This window comes from Anser cygnoides, chromosome 6 (assembly GCF_040182565.1).
Source record: "Anser cygnoides isolate HZ-2024a breed goose chromosome 6, Taihu_goose_T2T_genome, whole genome shotgun sequence".
NCBI classification, from domain to species: domain Eukaryota; kingdom Metazoa; phylum Chordata; class Aves; order Anseriformes; family Anatidae; genus Anser; species Anser cygnoides.
Genome location: NC_089878.1, coordinates 26,963,096 through 26,983,589, shown reverse-complemented (window position 1 = coordinate 26,983,589; position 20,494 = coordinate 26,963,096). Strand labels below are relative to the sequence as shown.

The window sequence follows — 20,494 nt, the reverse complement described above, 5'->3', positions numbered from 1 at the left end:
ACTGGTAACTTTCATCTGCCGTCTCGAAGTCCCTAACACTTCTGCAGTGGATCCTTGTACAGGAAACACTTTACTCAAGGTTTTATGGCTCACTCAAGGTTTTATGTTATATTGAGGAAGCAGTAGAGCCCCATTCTGATCTCCATGTGCTGTTCCATTTGTCCGTTTTGCAAATTTTTACACAAAGCAATTCACAATTGCAAAGAATCAAACATTATACAGAAAAATAAGTTTCTTCTGTGTGGTGCTCAGCAACCCACACCAGCTCTTTGCAGGTGTGCTGTGGGTGAAGGCAGTGGGGTGCCAACGCCACTGAGCTGGCACCTCCTATACAAGTACCTCAACAGAGCACAAAACTGTTCCTAAATCTCCACAATGCAAATAGGGAAGCTTAGGCAAGAGAACATAGTGATCTGATTTCAGGTGTTAAACCTTTCCATTCCGGTGCAAGTCAGCATTGCCTCAGCTGAGGCTGTAACTGAAAGCAGAGTCATGAGAAATCTCTGTAGCTACCCCCAAGTCCCGGGACCATCTCTCTCTCTCTCTTTCTCTTTTTTCTCCCTCTCTTAAAAATTGAATTAGATGTATGCAGGCTATAGAATGTTAAAGTGGTTTCTTTAAAATGCATTCAGCCTTGAAGCTATTTGTGCAAGTGAGAAACCAGCAGCCACGGGGACCTAGAAAACAGCCAGTCTCCCTCTGAGTCTGAAATCAGCAGTGGTGTTTGAATGTGAAGCAAAACCACCCCAGTCCCAAAAGTGAAACTTAAAGCAAAGTCTTTACAGTCCCTGTTAAGCGATTACTACACTCGGAGCAAGATTCAGTACTGTGCAGACGGCCAGCGCAAAGCCCACGCAACACTTAAGTCCCACTCAGTACTGTGGGAGTTAAATGACGCATAGGCCTCGTGCTGGCCCTGCATGCTGGGGTGCGTTTCAGGCATGGTTTATGTACTTGTAGAAGGAGCATTTAAAGAATCAGAAAAGAACACGGGCACAAATGAGTACCAGGCATATAATGGGCTATAGGTATGCAGCTGCCTGGCTCCCATTTCCTTTCTGTGCCCAAAAAGCAAAAGGGGACTGACCTCAGATGCTGTAAGCATTAGGCAGGATTACGTTAAACCCAGTGGTTGTAAGGGTTATAATGCAGCAGAGCACTAATAAGAAAACTGTAAAGAACTGAGTGGGTCAAGGGAAATAATGCACGTACCATGTTGACAAAGGCAGATAGAAAAACCAGGATAATGGCAAAGACTCCAACTAAGGTACTATTGGTCCTGGACTGTACAATCTTCCTAGAAAGAGTCTGGAGTGGAGCTGGGAAAAGCTGGGTGTGGAAGAAAAAAAAAAGATTATCTAAACATGTAAAATCATTGCTTATTTTACAGATTACAACTTGCATTTAAACTGCCCACATCCTCCAGTGCAATGTCTGAGTGGATGCTGCACAGGGGTCAGAGAATGGCTGTAGGGATGGCAGCTTTGGGACAAAGGCAAGCAGGAACGTGACAGCTTTCTGGCCAAATCTATTTATTCCTTCCTAGTGGAAAGGCTTCTGCCTGATCTCAGTTTGTGAGCTGAGATAGCACTGTTCACAAGACTGCACTCATCCTGCTGTGAGAAGCAAACCACAACCACCTGTAACTGAAGTAACAAGGAGCTGGAGCTTGTAAATTACTGAATTAAATTTTTTTAAAAGCAGAAATGAAAAAAAAATGTGTTATATCCCTTTGATGAAGAAGCAATATCACAGCACTTTCCGGTGCCATTTCAGAAACACATTTAAAAAGTCTTGGCCAGCTTCGTGCTGTGTTACACCCTCACTGGAGAAACCAGCTGGCCTCGTCTCATCTGCAACACTCGGCACCACAGACACAGAGGGCTAAAAATAACCTCTGGTAAGGGCAATCACACAGCTTCCCTAAATAGTCTGTACCAGAGATTAGCTATTATCAAAGTTAGATTTCTTCTAATTGCCTTCTAACCGTACTCCTGCAGCACTCTTTGCTTTCAAGTGCTGCACTGTACCCTAGGTAGAAACAGGCTCTGCATTAAAGCTAGACTAACCAGGAGTGCTTTGCAGCAAGGGTCACACCTCAGCATCGACGAGGCCTCCTTGCTCTGCATCAGTTTCCAGAGCAGTCCAGAAGACACTAAAACAAACTGCTCGTTATTCGGTACCAGCAATCCGACACACAACTGAGGGCTGGAGCAGCGAGAGGTGGACGCAGAACAGCCTTGAGCACAGCCACCCTTTGACAAGAGAGCATCAGCCCCGCAGAGCCCTTCCCCTCTCTGCCACAGCGCCGGGGACAGGGGCTCTGCTGAGGACTGCCAAAGTTTTCCAGAATCCAACTCTCCTTTCCGTACCCGCACACCGCATGAATAACCTAGCCACTAGAGGGTATTTTTAGAGACACAAAGAAGCTAGCAGCACAGCGACACGGCACTGCAATTTAACTATGACTAATGTTTCTATTAAAAGTCTTGCTTTTCCCTTTTATCCTTCACTCTTACATCTTCAGAGATGCAACATTTTGTCAATGCATAGCTTCCCACACAGCGACCCTACAACGCAATTACGAAGCGTTAGAGTGACTGAAGCACTGATTAGCTGGTGACTTTTACAGAGGGAAAGAGAGGCCGACATGGCGAGAGTTTAAGGAGCCAATTTCACCAGTGCGTGTATAAAAACCCAGTGAACTTCAGGAGGGAGGACAGGGCAAGTCTCTGTTTGGGATAGCAGAGTGGAAAGGGGAAATTCGGGTCCTAACTTATTTGCACTGGTTGAGAATTGATTGAAATTCACTGAAAACTTATACAATCCTTCAGGCTCAGGCAGCCTCCTTCTGTGATCTCTGGGAAATCAGGCACCTAAATAAAACTCAGGAGCACTTTGCTGTGGATCTTGGCTCAAGCCCCTGCTGCCAATGATCCCAAAAAAAGCCTGACTTTGAACCAAGCCTGAGATATCAAGCAAAGCTATCAGTGGAAGACACTTAAAGTCTAATGAAAGCATGTTTTCTTTGTATTAATCTTGGTTCTCATTACCAAGATTAGGCAAAATAGGGAAAATCGTAGGTCAGTAAACAAGTGCAGATGGAAAAAGTCCTGAGGAGGTAACGAATGCCAGAAACCATAGGAGGTTAGGATTGCAATGGAGAGCACAGCAGCACAGCTGTGCCGCCCATCTGAGCAGTCTCTGCCTTAGGAACAGCCTTCATGAAGGCTCTGTAACTCTGTAACCTCTCCCCATTTTACAGAGGCAGATCCAGCAGCCAGGGCACTTGCAGTCTGGAGGACTTCTGTGGTAGAAACGGGGAACCTGTCTCAGCTCTGACAGGTCAGCTCTGCTCTAGCAACACTCCTTCCATAAAAGCATCCACAAGTCAGGGGTATAACAGTCCCAAAAAAGACAAAAAGAGAAAAACAAAAAAGTAAAGAAAAGTGGATGGCTTTTCTTCCCATTCTCCAGTGAAAAAAAAGAATCCTGCTGTCCTAGTAAAAGAAGTAGAACAATCAGGATGTTATAGCACACTGAAAATCTGTTCCCTGTTGCTGGTCAGCCCTCTGGTTTTGTACTGCCCAGCATCATTTACTCCTGTTAATACAGCTCAAATCTTGCCTGAGTGAAGAATGATACAAGGGAGGAGGGTCTGATGAAATGGCACCTCTGAGCATGCACATGCATCTCCTGGGAAATGTCATGGAAGGGAAGTGTGACGTTGTGGACTCTGTCACTTGGCTATCCAAGATTCACATTTGGGTTGCCACAGAAACTTGAGACCACTTGTTAGCCTTCTTAAAATCCCCATGTCAGGAAAAATAACCACGGTGGGAAAAAGGAAACTGGGCTCTCTAGTCAATTCCAGTTCGTTGTACACTGAAATGCATAAATGCTGCAGGAAGACCTAACTTCCCACAAGAGAGAGCATCAAAGTACACAGTGAATACAGAAGGGGAAATCAGGCACTGTTGTACAGGTGAAAATCCAAATTTAAAAAGCAACAAGTACTAGTGCTACATTGAAAATGATCCACATCATCCATTCATTCGCACGACAAAAATACATTAAATAAAAACTGTACTTTGCAGTAACAGCTGATCACAGACAGAAGAGTAATATTTGTCCTTTTTATCTTCTTAAGATATATTGTGGACATGGAAAACTGCTTAGATAATTGCTGTTGTCTGTGAGACGAAAAAAATTGGAGGTCTTTAAGTTCTGATTTTTCAATTTGTAATAAAAGCCTTTGAGTCATTTTGAAGTACATTAAGATGCTTCTGGAGTAAAAGACAATATCTCCAGGCAACTTGATGTTGCAAGTCCATTTATGTAACTTATTTCACAGAGATTTATTAGTCTATAAAAAAGTACAGTTTTCAGAAGTATTTTTCCCTTGCCTTAGAAGAAAAAAAAATAACAAGGAGCTTCTAGTGCAGCCTTCAGAGACAGAGAAACAAGTAGGCAAACTGTACCTATGCAAAACCACAGTCGCAAAATCCTATCCTACTCTCTGAAAGAGACTAAGGGATAACTTGAAATTTCTCTCATACGTGCTCCCAGGAACATGCAAGAAGTTAAATTCCACACAGCAGTTTATATACCAGGAGTTCAGGATTTTAAGAAGAAACACAAACTTGATAAGTTAGCAGCAAAACAGATGTCTGACAGTGGAGTATTTGCAAAGGGACCCTGGTTCCCATGACCTTAGACTCTGTTGGGAAGGAACACCATCTCACGGTGGCCAAGTCTTCATGGAGTATCAAACTGAAGAACTGGAACTCTCTTGTTTATTACAGCTGAAGAAACTTGGAAAGCCAAGCTGGCTGCATTGGCAGGTCCAGGATCAACTTCTAGTCCGTGGAGAATTTTATAGTAGAAGATAATAATGACAGCAAAAGAAAATAAAACATGATCAAGCTGTCCTGAAAGAGCCTGCTGGCCACTGTCAAAGCCCGAGTTGGAGAGGCCAAAACAAGGAAGGAAGGAAAAAGAGTCACTTATCATGTAACAGCACAGCAAACAGGCAAAAGTTATGCTTGTGCTGTTATCCTGAGGAGGACACCTGCTTTCCAACTTTGTATGGAAGAAACCACTGGTATGTAAAATACATGCTTTCCTATCCCACATCCAAGTGTGAAACAAAACAAATAATGCTGACATCTCCATGTCTTAAAATTTTATCTAAAGGTTCTGTAAAAGCACCTTCCTTCCTTGTGTGTATTTGTAAAAAGGCTTCCTGAAGCAATGTGGAGTACAGGAATAAAGTAATGCCCCTTAACCAGGGGCTGGGTAAATACGCTGATTAAAAAACTCTGAAATGAAACACCAAAATCTCCAATGACAGAAGTAGGCTGCAGCTGCTAGGAACTGCTGCCAACATACAGGTAGCTGACAACGCAACCATACAGCAGAAGTACCTGTCCCCTAAAAACGCCATCTCATAATCAGATGTTGTCAGCCAAGGCTAATTTGGAGCACTAAAATGAGGTAATCAAAAAGGTACTGGAGCTAGAAGGCTCTCTGTTTTCAACATTTGCAATTTGTGCATATAAGGCACTGATCTCACTGTTATACAAAAGCACCTTGTGAGCCCAGGACAGAATGCTGAAGACTCACTTTTCCGAACACTTCATAAAATCCTGTTAAATTCTGATATTAGTCTGAATTCATTTGGATGTCTTGTGTTTCCAAAGCCTGTCCACTGAGGCAAAGGCAGACTAAAACTGGTTGCAGGCACCAGTGAACAGACTTCTACAGGAATTTGGAAGGTCAAGGCAAAGAAAGCAAGACTGAACATCCCTCACAGTCACGGGGACTGAAGAATGCTATGTGCCTTTTAAATTCGTCAGTATCATGGAAGCAGTCTAAGCTTGTAAAAGCCAGTGTGCGACAAACAACCGTGCGCTTTGAAATCTGCCTGGTGGCAAGTCCGCCACCTCGAATCCTTCAGAGGTCTGGGTCTGCTACAGCTCTTGCCCCAGTAATTGCACAGCGCCACAGGTGAGCTGGTGTGCTGGTCCGGCTCTGCGTGGCTGGCAGTGTGTTGGGATGTTGCTGCCTGTGACACTGCAGTGTAAATAGGCTCCAGCACAGCTCTGCACAGTTTATAAAGTAATGACGCTCAATAGCACCTTCACACGTAATGGACACACCAAATATAACCAGACATCAGTGGATACCATTTCTCAGCTCAAGGGACCCAAGCCTTCCTATTAGCACTGTTATCTCTGACTTGTAAGTCTCATTGATGGTAAACAAGCAGGACTCATGAGATGCTGTACTTGGCTCCCTTTAAAATTGTCGTGAGCCCAAGGGAAGCCCCATGAGCTCTTAAGTGCAAATATAACCTAAAGCTTCTTTCACAGCTCTTACTAAATGAGAGGGCAAAGCTTAATTCTTTAAATCTAAATTTCAAAAGTCATAAAGATGTGAAAGGTGTAAGGCTGTCAAAAGCACCCACCTTCAACTATTAAAAATGGCACAGAGAAGATAACTAAAATGAGGCAAATCATCTGTCTGACATAATCCGTTACCTGTTTCTTCTGCAGAAAAATTAATGCTTCTGAGCTATTTTATTCCAAGCTCTGAGTAACAAAGGTGAGCTTGTGCTGAGGTGCCTGAATCTGTATGTTTTCCAGGTTCAGACACTGGAATGTATGGAATCTCCATGTGTGGAATGGAAGTAACCCCAAAACAGCAGATACAATCAACTAGCACGAGCATTTTAATACAAATACCTTTGTGTGAAAAAGATGAGCACATCACCCTTTCCAAAGTACTGATGGCCATTTTGCCACAGAATGCCAAGAATAATTAGTATAATTTCAGATTTCACACAACGTATTTCTCTGCTTATCAAAACCAGCTACAAGAAAGAGCTCACTAAATGCTGGAAGCTCTGTATAGTCATCTGAGAATGGCCGATAAAGTTATATATGTTTATGGCTTTTACTTCCCCTCAGGACATTTTTCCGCGATGATATTCTGCTTCTGATAATCTGCCTACCCAAACATGCATATGCAGCAGGGGACAGTACACAGGCTACGCGGCAGGAAGTTTACAGGGAGGAAACGAATGGTCAGTGTTTTGTTCCACATTGGGAAATGTGTTCTTCTTATATCAATATGAGAGTGCCTGCAGGGGACTTAATAGACATGCAGATCCACAGAGTGATTACTGCTTGCTGAGCTAAAGAGATGCCAACCCTAACATCTGTTTGCAGTTCGTTCTGCCTTATCAAAGGCTTTTTCTGTAACCCTTGTCACATAGTGTGGATAGGGTGGCTAACAAAACATGCTATGTTAGCTGAAGAAACAGATTACTGAACCACTTAGATTTGGCAAAGGACTTTACAAAGAAACCACGTTACTCACCTTTATACAGGAGTAAATGACCGAAACAAACACCACTGTGGTCAGGATCAGGAAACAGGTCAGGTAAAAACCCAGCATAAATGTAGAGCTGAAAGCAAGGAGGTTTCTTTTTTAATGCACATCATATAGAAGAGTTACAGCTCTGCTCTCAAGACTATGACATTTGTACAAGCTATGACACACTGCACAGGCTTTCCAATTAGGATAGCAGTAGGAGATATGAGGTGCCTTGAATACCAACAGATACTCTGCCCTATTTGAATTACTCACACAGGCTGCAGAGCAGAGAATGCTGTATCTTTTACAGCAATCACCTTCCTGCCAGGGTGACAGCAGAGGGATTGAGAAATATCTCCCATGCCTGAGGAGTTGATGGAACAATCTGTTGTGGTGCAGTGCTACACACATGCAGTGCTGCACACTGCAGTGAGGCTGAGTGCACGTGAAATCTGCAGGGGAGGCACGTTTCATGTCAAGCTGATGAAACCCGCTTATTTGTGCCCTTTATTTGTACCTCAGGAACTGCTGGGATACCTGGTGCTCTTTATGAGGGAACGCACAAAGGAAAAGCTTGGTGGGGATAGCTAACCATTCTTGCCATGACTGCTCTCTGTCCTGTATATGGGATGGAAGCAACCATGGCATGAGGACAGACAGGGAAAACAGCTTTAGCCTGGTCAGCTTGAGACGTTCTTCTGTTTTCTCTGTTCCTCTCAACTTTGAAGTACAAACAGGACCCCAGGGCCAACTTTGTACTATGCATTTTGATGTGTTTTGATCATGAAGATATTCAACAACAATTTCACAGTGATTGGTCTCAGTATGAAAGGACAGGCCCCCTCCCAGGAGTTTGCCTTGTTCATAATTTAAAGGAAGTGTTCTTGCAACGTGACATTAAGGCTAACCACACCAAAGCCAGCTGGTCTCTGTGTTCTCTCATGACTACTAAGATAATTGTACTTGCTAATTCACTGTTTGAGCCTTTGTGAAATTCATTAAAGCTATTCCTCTTTATCATCATAAATTACCACTGCCATTTTGTCTCTAGTGTCAGATTCGAATTCCACATTGTGTCTTTGATGAAGCCCTGATGGTGACACATACACTCCTGTGGCTTCTGTTGCTGCTTATCTGTTACCTTCAATGGAAGACCAAAACTATGCAACTGAAATATCGAGAAAAACAAACCAAAAGTTGAGGAAAAGTGTATCTGCCCTGCAGTTAAAACACGAAATTTTATTTACTCTCTAACCCAATTATCTTTGGCCAAGCTACCTTAGAACGCTAACAAACTTACCAAAATAATTAAACAAATAAATAACCACCCCCTTACGGGCCATGAGGAAGGAGATGGAGCAGTGTGACATTTACACCACACTGCCATGAGGGATTGGCTCCTGCATAATACAAAAGAGTCAGCCATATGGTTGCTGCAGATCAGAAACTGTCAAGTTGTCATTTAAATGTTAAACTGGGTTTTATGGAGACAGTTTGGTGGCTGCTTAGGGAGTTTGATGAGTACAACAAAGGCTGGTAGAGGGCCTCTGCATGTGCGAACTCCAGGCAGTAATATCCAGTCACCAGATCCAAAGTGCAAGCCTCATTACTAAAGAGGCCAAACTCTCAAAGAATATTTTTGGCCATTAGCATTAATTGCTGGAATTTATCTGGTTTCAGTTTTGAACCTCTAGATTCCCAAAGCGGAGCTGTCTGTTTACACAGTGCATTTGTACTGATGTTATTGCTGATCCAATACTTCTTTGAGCAGAAGTGAATGTCCTCTTGCCTGGGAGAGTGAATGACCTCAAACATCAGACCACACACTATTTCTATGACCTTCTGAATATCTCATCTGAATGGCACTAACCAATCTCTACTCTGAAAAGAACTGCAGTGTGAACAGAAGTAGAGAGCAGTTGTAATGACAGACAATAGTATTGGAACTCTCTTTAAACAATTTTTGTCTTCTTGTAATGAGGATGAATTTGGAGCACTGTTAGAGCTTCTGAGATATTGTCCTTCAGATTAAAAATGACTAACTCTGAATTTATTTCCAACACAGCAGTGAATGATATATTATTGCTACTAGATGAGAGCACAGGAAATACCAACATGCTTTAATTTCAAGACATTTTTTATGAGCTCTTTGAGAAGAAATACCATGGCTGCAGAGCTCACTTCTGGAAGAGATCCAGTGGGTTACACTGTGCCTTTCAGACGCAGGAATACACTGCAGTGGTCCAACAGCACTGTGCCCCACAGCCCCGAGGAGCTTATTCCACTCCAGTCCCTCTCTTGCTTGGGCAAAGAAATGACTGCATCCCTTAAACCCTGGATGAACTACCCAAAGCTTAGGCACATGTAGCCTTCTGTACCTTTCTTCTTGCATTGCTAGTCTGAGTCCAGAAGAATAAATGCACAGCAGGTTATACATCACCTTTGAAGTAGACCCTGAGACCTCAGCACTCTGAGCAAGGAGGCTGTGATGGCCTTTTCACCTCTCTGTCCTACTGCATTTAGATAAGAGGACAGACTAGCTTCATGTTGTGAATGCATATTAAGCCTTAGTAGGCAATCCTTCCAGCTTAGAGATATTTGTGTTCCACAAACTTATAAACGTGCTGAAATGAATTTCCTAAGATGGAGGTAAATGGTAAGAGGAATCACATTAGCAAAACAGAAATCTTCACGTGCCAGTGAGGAAGTTTAATATGCACTAGAAATGAGTGAAAACAATAAGCACCACGCATCACTTGAACATGAATTATTTAAGCATTTTCCTTTCTCCTTGGTGCTCTGAGCTCTCAAGAAAAAAAACAAAGAAAAGTAGGCCAGAATACAGGAGGGGAGCAGATGGGAGCAAAGGGATGAAAAGATACTCACTGTGGCACGATTATGATTTGAACAAAGCAGATGAAGAGGAAGACTAGGGAGGCACAAGCCACGTAGGCTCCAAACCTGTCATCCACCTGCTTGGAGTACTGCAAAAAAAGCAAGCAACGTTATGTTAGTGAGAAATTTGGCTGACTGCCTTTTCCCAACAAAAACTTCATTCTTGGCTTCCATTTAGGTCCTTGGAAAGCACTGTTGGTAGGAAAAGACCAACATTACAAACTCCCTTTCTCCCTGCACAAGCTGTAAGGGCTTGAACCCTTACAGGGCTCCAAAAGCCAGGGAACAAACCCACACGGCTGGATGGAGACAGGATTCACAACTTGATCCTTGGACATGAGGAACAGAAACAGATTAAGTGGGACCAGGATAGCAGGTGACCATCATCAGACATAAACTTCTTTCATGGGAAGTTTCTACCAACAGGGATGAATGTTGCTAATGAGAAAACCTCTTTTTTTTTTTTTTTTTTTTTTGTGCAGACAGCTTGGCTCATTCTAAGGATAGTGCAAGGATGCTGCAGTATTCACACAGTCACTCACTCCAACTACTTGCCAACATATCAGTCACATGGGAGCTGCATCCGATTCCCAAAGATGCTTTATTTAGCTTGAAGCATGGTTCTCAGTACAGACGGTCTCAATGTTTGAACCAAGAAATAAAAGGTGCTCAGAACAGGTGAACCACTAATTTCCCTAGCAGTTTTCAGCTATAAATTTGAAGGGGAGGAGTGGGGGTAAATTACATGCTTGTGCTTGTATTCAATCCCACGCAGATTCATTGAACAGCTATAAATCCTGAAAAAGTCTGCTTTTGCAGTAGGTTGCAATTCTTGTCATTGAAAGAGTATTTATAAATAAAATAATGAAATGATCAGTGCAAACTTAATTACTGAAGATTTATCCATAAAATGGTGAGTTTAACCTGAATACTGCTCAAGTATCCCAAGGATTTGGATTAAAAAAAAAAAAGGAAAAATAAAAATGTAAACTTTAGCTTTCTTTGGGCAATTAAAAACAACAGTTCATATGGTAGCCTTAATAGTAGCAGCCAGGTGCCCCTGGAATTAACTGAATTTAACTTCACTGCCTACCACAGCTGATGTTGTCTCTATTAGATAGATGCAGAAAGTGAAAAGATCTTTGCCTTACAACACAAAGATATCTGAAATAAAATCAGGAAGCAATGAGCTATACAGGAGCCCCAGGTCTGCTACTCTGCTCTTCCAAATCTGTATGAGAAAGAGAACTCTAATTGTTGCTTAAAATTGGTTCCCAAAGAGAAAGAGAGTATGGATTGCATCCCAGTGAACCTCAGTAGCAGCTGGGGCTCCCTGGGTGGCAGGGAAAAGACCCTCCAGAGGTGAGTCAGATCTCAGGCAGGCTGAAGCAGGTTCCTCCAGTGACTTGAAGGAGATAAGGGGTGACTGCAAGCTCTGTTTGGATGCCTAAAGAACAGAGGAACAAATCTGGTTTATTCTGTATTCCCTTTACAGCTCATCACTGCATAGTCATGTGTTTTCCTGCCCAGTGCTCCCTGCAGATGACTGTGGCTTTCTAGGGATGCATATATTATGGCTTCCATGATGAAGCACAGAATTTTTAAGACCACAGCCCCATGTCCAACATCTAAAACCTTACTTAATCTATAGATATGAAATCTTGACCTTATGCAGGAAAATTAAAACTCACGGCAAGCCTGACTGACAAGTTGCAATATTAGCCAGCATTACCTTTTTCTCCAGGTCAGGCTCCCTGAATGTTAAGAGAAACTTGCGCACGTGCTCAGAGCGTAACCGATCAATACTTCTGGCATCAATGGCCCGGCCCAGAAACTCATCCACTTCATCTTCTGGGTTCATACTTTCCTGTGTATTCCTGAGGATGTGAAAAAAAAGAACATAAGAGGACAAGATAATTGCCCCCTCTTCACCACATGTTATCATCTCACTGTATAACAAACTGTAGGTTAATGGCATTTTGCTTATGACAACTTTGAGCTGGAAAATGGATTATGAGCTGAGAGGAAAATTATACCAGCTGTGGAGCTCATTGCCAGTCCACCAGTGAAAGGATTTATTTGGCTTTTTTTTTTTTTTTTATTTTCTGTACTACATCCATCAGGGAGCTGTTTTCTTGCTTTGGAGTCTCTTTACTGTCCTTCCTTCTCAAAATCAGGCAGTAGTCTCCCTCCGCTAGTCCTTGGACTTATTCTTCCCTGCATTTCCCTGCTGTCCTATCTGTTATTGCCTGAACTGGCAAAATAATCTATGTAACCAGTCACATTCACTGCTTCTCAATAATAATTTCTATAAATATGTCTGTGAATATTTCTGAACTTGAACAATTGTCCACTTTTGAGAAAAAAGTTGTTCACAGAACAAACGTAGGAAAAAATGTGGCCTGACTACTCACTGCCTCCCTTTTATGCAGTTATATATGAGTAAGAGAAACATAAACCAGATGAAATTTCCTGTTTATAAGATATTTACTTAATTCACTTGAGATAGGAAAAAGGTAGCAAAAGAAAATACAACATAAATTAGATTCTGCTTTCCAAATATGTGGAAGAGATTTTTAAATTGCTTATAATCTTTAGCACCAGTTTATTTTCGATACTCAGCTACAGCTTCAGAAAAATTAGGCTGATTTTCAAAAACTGTTGAAAAAAAATAACACCGAAAACTTAATTGCCCTGAGGCATTCCACACTGAGTATCATGAAACCTGAAGCACTTCCCAAAAATCTCTAGTTCTTAAATCTAACAGGATTTTAATGACTTGATGCTGTCACTTTAATGGCCTGCCTTAAAACTAGCCACAGCCAGAAATTAAAAGCTGATCCTGAAGTGCTGTTTTTCTGCTCTGCTTACAGGATTGCCAAGGACACAGAAGTTGCGCGGGGGCATATTCCAATGGATAACTATTTCTGTGTGCAAATCCCACGATGGGAATGAAGCTCCCAGCTCGTGTTGTGTGACCTTCACCTTCGGCACTCTGGAGAAAAGTCCCGGGGTCTGACAAGCAAGATGGGAAGCTGCACTGCTTTGTTTTCTGGGGGTTTGTTCGCGCTGCAGGACAGGGCGCAATGCCCAAGGCTGTGCTGCAGTGGCTTGCAAACCAGGACGTGACTTTGTGCTCGCGGTTAAAGGTCCCTTTTCAGAGGAAAGGCTCTCCAAAGGCTTTTTACAGAATGGAGCCAGACTTGTAGTGTCACTCTGTGCTCCTGCTCTGCCGCATACTTCTCACCAAGAGAAAGGCAGACCAGGCCCACGGGCCTGTTGCCCTCCTGCCCCTGCCCAGCCTGCGAGCTGAAGTGCTGGCACCACAGCTAGGCCGCATTGGCGTCCCATCAGTGGCCACACAACAGCACCTTATCCAGAGTTGTTTTTATTTCTGGACTCTAGAGTTATTTAATTCCTTGAAGGTCATATATTCTGCTTTGAAATTAAAACGTAGTTTTGTCCCTAGAAGGACAGGAAATTCAATTTACTTCTAGATGCTTCCTCAGAGGAAGCACATCTGCTTAAGCACTCAAGAAGAGGCTGCTTATTTTCATTCAGTCCTCACAAGTCTGTCTTCTGGACTAATAAAAATGAGCAAGGAAATTATTAGGCTTTGTATTTACAGAATGTCTTCCAAGATCCTGCGAGTTATTTACACATGTGGGCCATTCACATTTAGTCTTTTCATACCACATGTGAGAGAGGCAATACATTTTCCCCCAGAAGTGGAACAAAAGAGTCAGCTCAGCATCTTGGTGAACCTCAGTCACATTTCGAGCTCCAGTTCAACAGCATCACTCAGGAAGACATGAAGAGGAGAAAAAATTGTCTGCTGGGATTTTGGCTTTGGCCGTCTCCAGTTCTGTAATAGGTTCTTATGCTGCGGAGGGTATTTCTCATACTACAATGACATCTGTGGTTGCAGCTTATATAGAAGCATGCCTGCAGGTTTTAAGTGACCTTGCTGGGACACTCATCATGAGGCAGTCACACTCGCACAAACTGCAGGGAAGCCTGATCACCTACATATACCTAGCTTCTGGGATGGCTCTGCAGCCAAGCACTCCGCCTGTTGTACCCCAACTAATTACTGTACAGAAAGTTTGGGTACATCTTCATAATTGCATGTTTTAAATCAAAAGACAATTTTTTTCCCATGCTAAGGAGAGCCCTGGAGGCAGTGCCTGTAAGTCAGAGCTGAGGTACTGCCATAGACAAATGAGATTCGTATGTTGAGATGCTTATTGATATATTGATAGTGTCTGGGGGAAAAGCACGGATTTCAGGCCCCTGTGGAACTTTCAGAAACACCTCTTAAAAACAATGCTGAGATCTCTCTAAATGCAGCCAACAGAAAACGGTTGCATGGGACAGGAACAGCACGAACAGAGCTCGGAGCAGCTTTTGCACTCTGCTTGCACATGTGAAAGCCAGCAATTAACCCAGAGATGCTGGCTTCGGAGTAATCCAAAAACATTCTGCTGATTCGGTTACTTTCTGCAAATGAAGAGTGCGACCAGTGCCAAAACTACATGTATGCCATAATTTTAAACGCTTCATGCCTAGATTCAATAACTAAATCTGCATTTAGGCATGTAACTGTCAGGACCTGTTTTCAGAGATGTGTGGTGCCTCATCTTTGCTGTCAGAGAAGAGCTGTGTTTCTGCATGTGAAGGCACTGGACTGAATGCTTGACATGGTTTAGCCATCTGATTTTAGACAATGTCACCATGAACATTTCCAACATTTCCTTCTAGAGTTTTTGTTGGTGGTGTTTTGTTTTTTTTTTCCTCCAAAACTTTGTCCCTAAATTAAACAGACTGCTGGATCAAGAGAATCTGAGGCAATTAGGAGCTTCTTTTGGTGCTGAGCAGAATGGCAAAAAGCCTGCAATCTGTACCACAAAATGGGGTCACACTGAATCAGCACTGGTAAATACAGAGTAATCCTTTCCAGCGCTTAACTATTGGCCATAACAGCTCAAGTAACCTTTGCAAACTGCAGGATGGAGGAGAGACATGACAGTCCTTGGAGCACCTGTGGAGGTGTCATTCCTCTCTTGCTGAGTGACTCATCTGTGGGCCAACACTGAGGCAGGGGAATTTATGATCTCTTGCACAAACTATAAGGATAGATCCTATTTCATGAGGAATACTTAAAATTTCTGTATTCCTAAGGATTATTTTTTTGTAATCTGTTAGATCTTTTCTCTCCAAGGTATACCTAATACCAACTGAGTTCACAGCAGATATGGATGTAAGACTCTCCCTAGGCACCTTGTACCACCGGCAAAACATCCCAGGGCGCACAGAGCTAAATGTTACTAAATTGAGTTTGCAGTGAAGGGCAAGGGAAGGAGAGAATGATTCCTATCACACACAGTATCACAGATTTCTAGGTTGGAAGAGACCTCAAGATCATCGAGTCCAACCTCCGACCTAACACTAAGTACTCCACTAAACCATATCGCTAAGCTCTACATCTAAACGTCTTTTAAAGACCTCCAGGGATGGTGACTCCACCACCTCCCTGGGCAGCCCATTCCAATGCTTAATAACCCTTTCGGGGTTATTAAGCTACCCTAGTATTGCCATGTTCAATCTTATCACATCCCTTTCCTTTTATGGAGTTGCTATCAGTGCTCTGCCATCATAATCTGAATTTTCCCAAAGGTAGATGAATTAGGACCCACAGAAGCATTCAGCTGACCCAGTGGACAGAGAGCTGCTGAGTCCTGACTGGCAGCCTGAGAAACACGATAAGGAGCAAGAGCAACATCTTTCAGCCATCAGTCTCCTTTACTGTCACCTGTCTCACCCTGAGCAAGCTTACATTAATGCCATTCAGTAGAAATGAATGTGAAATCATTACAGATACCTTCACTACAAGCAATCTTTTTGTTACTTTCAACTACGGAAGTTAGAAAGTGACCTTCTTTTTTTTCTCCAAAAGTATTTTTTTACAACAAAACACCACTCCTGTTAAATTATCTTTGCCATTTTTTAAAGTTCTGTACAAAAAAATGAAAATGCTGCTTTTATATGTTTGCATTTTAGAGCATGAAAGTATGAATTTGCCCTTTAAAATAAGCTGTCATTTCTGAGTTTATTTTTATATGTAGAAATAAGTAATATGTAATAATTAGACATATATATATATATGAAACAGGAACTATATATGCCATTTAATAGATAAATAATTTGTTTTTACTGGAGACATTCAGTATTTTTAGACATCCTGTACATGAAGACTTTGTTCTTGGGATATTGTCAAAACAGCAAATACTAAAGGATGGTGGGTGGTGGCAGGGCAAGAGCAGCAAAAGTGTTTCGATCACAAATGCCAGTTAGAACCACACAAATGAATAAATGTTATGAGGCAGTGGCAGCTCTGAATCCACAGTCAAACCCATGTCCTCAGACTGGCTGTCCCTCCAGGAGAAGCCACTGGGGAGTCCAGGCATTATTCTTGGCTGCTGGGCATTAATTTTTGTCCTTTTTAATATGAGGAAAAAAAACCACACAATCTGCAAACATTAACAGAATATGACAGAAGTAAATTTGCTTACTTGTCCTTGGGGTCCTCAAAACCCTGAAAGAAAGGAAAAGGATACAATGGTTAGGAAACAGACTGACCTTAAGAACACAAAGTATGCCTGAGAACGGCATTTTGGAGAGGAGTTTTTAGTGTTCACTTGTTAGCCATGGATGGAGAGCCTTACCAACCCATGGCAATGTTTTGTGCTGCCATGTCGTCAGGCAGACAGAACAGTTTTAGACAAAATGCATGGCCTCAGATATAAATTAATGGAAGTGAAGATGAGGGGAATGCTTCATCTGACTGCTGGCACACATTATTTGAGAGACAAAACTCAGGCTTGATAACATGGGACAACTATTTCATTCAACAGAATTGCACCTTTTTGTGTCGGGACTCGGCTAAGGGAGCTGGATGCATTTTGCTTTTCATTTCTTCAGTAGGAACCTTAAGGGGTCTCCTTCCATCTCCCCTCACTGCATGTACACACAAAATGTGTTTTCCTGAATAAGACTGCAGGAATTATTTATAATTTTTGCAATAGCCCAAATGTTCATAATTCCTTCAGGGCCACCTGAACTGAGCAAGTGTGTGTATTTAAAGGTCACTCGTAGTTTAAGTGGCTGGAAGGCCTCAGAGAAAAATACATATGGAGGCTCAGTTTTACATGTTTAGCATTATCATACCTAATAGACCCAATGCCATGAAAATGGGTATTTTGCATGGGCTGAGACAAAATCTGCCCTTTGATATCTTGCCTTAAATATAAGTGAATTTAAGAAAAGTTGTATATTTAACACGCAGGGTCAAATACACAGGCATGGGATTTGTACCTTGTGTTCCAAAACATAAAACAAATGTAGCTGGGAGATATGTAACATTCCTTTTGTTTTCCTCCCTGAGACCTCAGGCCCGAACCGCTCAGAGCATGTGAAGATGTTCCAGCTGCTGGACCTGCACCTCTCCCACGCTGGGGGGAGCAAACTGAGGTTTGTCCTGACGGTGCATAACTGCAAGTAAAACCATTTGGGCAGACGTTTTTGTGCAGCTGCCTTCTCTGACACCATCAGAAACAAGAACATCAACCTCTCCATAAAGGAGAACAGATTTTGCCCTTGCAACGAGTTAGTGCTGTGGCATTATGGCGACGGGCAGAAATAAATCCAACAATGTCCCTGAATGACATCAGCTTGGCAAGGGGTAAAAAATGGCTCTGGTCCCTAAGGTCAACAAGCAGGACTGCGATTCACTGAGACCAATGCCCATTTTTACATCCTCAGTTTCAAATGAAAACCACATTTCGAAATAGAAACTGCAACTCCAACTTAACCCTTCTGAAATTCAGCTGAAGGAAGTCTCTCAGTCCCGCATACTAACCACCAGTGGATTAAAGTGCAGTGGGAAGAAGGAAACAGTAATGTTGATTCAACGTTAGCATGTGCACTTATCCAAGCCAAACAAAACATGTACTTTTGATTTCACATTAAACAGTGATGAAGGGATCATTCAACTTTTTGTTGTGTCTTTTTTTTTTTCTTAATCGTTTTACTGTTGTCTGAATATCTGATTTATTTATTTATTTATCCTCTAAGCGATGCTGTAACACGGTGCCAAAAACAAAAGCTCACTGATTAATCATGGAGACGAAATGCTCAGTAATTTGTCCGGTGTCATAGCCAGTTAGGCCGAAAAAAATAAGAAAATCATCAGATGATGGATAGCTACCAGCCAACAAACGATGGGGAGAGAACTGATGTGGAAACAGACAGTACTTGCTTATTAGATAGCCATCAAGTTCACATTTTCTAGCTTATCCACATGGGAACTGGATGACTGACTGCAGTCGGAGCGTCCCCTAAAATGGTCTGATTTTCATGGACAGCTAAGAAACTGTTCATCCTACTGGAGCCCTGAAACTAAATACAGATCTCAAACTCCTGCCTTCTAGGTGCATACGTTTGAGGATACAGGCCAACGGGTCAATTTACAAAGAAACCTCAGCAAACTTATTCTCAAAAAATGCCAATATTTCACAATATCTCAAGTATGAAAATACATGTAGGCTGTATGTTTAGCTGGTTATTTATATGAGTGATCACTTAATCAACATTAATTTAATTCTCCCATGCTTCTTTCTGCCAGCAAAACTGTTGTAAGGAAAGTTTCTAAAATAACACAAATAATTGATCTAGTTCTTCAATTTAAAATACTAAATTATGCTTGAAAGTTGGAAGTTTGCAAGTTACTCAAGCTGGCAGCTCAAACAAAATTGGTATTTCAAAACTAAAAACTCACAATAAGCATATTTCAGGTAAAGCAAAAGAGGAAAAGGAAAAGATTATTATATTTTCTTTCCTGGATCTTCATCTAACAAGGCTAAATATTTAAGAGTGACTTGAACTTTAATTAGAGAGAATCAGCTTAAAATTAAATGTAATAGGAACCTCTTTAAGTTAAGCAAATTTAATGATTCACTTCAAATGTTCCCATTTCATGAGAAAGTCTCTTTGAGCAGAATTTCCAAAAATGGAATTGCTATGCAGAAAGGTCTGCAAGATTATTTTAGGAAGAAAAAAAAAAAACAACAAAAAGCAAAAACTAAAAAACATAAAAACCAAAAAAAAAACACAGCTTCTTAAAAACTGATATTTTATTACGGGAGATCTTTTTTATTTGCATTGAAACACTTTGCTAGGATACAGCAAAAAAATGTCTCAAGCATCTGGTTTTGACCAAGGAATTTTTTCCCTGTCCACTGAAGCATCAGTCTCTCAACTGCACACTAAGAATCCTTTTAAGCGGAGGAGATATCGCACACACAGCATCATGCTGCTCGTGTGTTTCGGGTTGGGAAGGAAATTTCCCCCTGGGCTCTGGTTAATGTGTTTGTACCTCCTCCTGCTTTGTGGGCATGCTTGGTCCATAAGAATCATTTGAAAATTGTCACTTAAATTATTTCCTTCCCCTTGCAAGAGGCTTGGGCACTAATGGCACACTGGTCTTTTCTCTTTTCCACAGCTAACAAACAGTTTTATTTCTTGATGTCTTGGATGCTTTGCTCCAATTAAAGTCCTTTAGCTTAGCATAGGGCTGCTTGCATGAATTGGAATGGTCTGTTATACACAGGATTTGCACTAAGCATAGTCAATCTTGCAATTGAAATCTTGCAATCTTGAAATATGGGCTACATGGATTTGTCTTTGTTCCTAAGAATTAACACACTCATGGTATAGTAGAAAAATGACCACAAATCACAAGTTCCTCAAGACAGGCAAAACAGCACAGACACTAGGTACAGCTTTCCTCCCCTTCCCATCCTGCACGGCCGGCCATGCTCATACCATTGGTTTGCCTCCACTGCTGGAATAATTCCCCCGACCTTGCTCACGTATCTCTGCATGGAGCTCCATCACATGTGCAGAAACATCTCCATGTGAAGGAGCTCAAGCAGGAAAGTAAAATAATGGGGGTCGCTGCTGCAAGCAGCCCTGACCTCTTCTGTCTGTGCTGCTGCTGGAGGCTGGGCAGCTGTGCTGGGCAGTGCTGTGCCCAGCCTGTGCGGGTATGGAGCAGGCTTTGAGCTCACCAAGGGTATGCCAAGATTGGCATTTCTGCACACACATACAGGGAAACCTGAATGCCCAGGAAAAATAGACAATAAATATCAGGTGCCTACCA

At 42.1% G+C, this 20,494-nt stretch overlaps 1 protein-coding gene across 2 annotated transcripts in view; it reads right to left on the bottom strand.

Annotated features, from left to right (window-relative positions):
* ADCY5 (adenylate cyclase 5) overlaps positions 1 to 20,494 on the bottom strand; it is a 217,085-nt gene that overhangs the window by 15,521 nt on the left and 181,070 nt on the right. For both annotated transcript variants that reach the window (XM_013171234.3, XM_013171235.3), the window contains exons 9-13: positions 16,848 to 16,870; positions 12,008 to 12,152; positions 10,267 to 10,364; positions 7,384 to 7,471; positions 1,213 to 1,329 (exon numbers count right to left, since the gene is read on the bottom strand). In XM_013171234.3, coding sequence (XP_013026688.3) covers positions 1,213 to 1,329; positions 7,384 to 7,471; positions 10,267 to 10,364; positions 12,008 to 12,152; positions 16,848 to 16,870 — 471 coding nt within the window. The remainder of the gene's footprint in view (positions 1 to 1,212; positions 1,330 to 7,383; positions 7,472 to 10,266; positions 10,365 to 12,007; positions 12,153 to 16,847; positions 16,871 to 20,494) is intronic.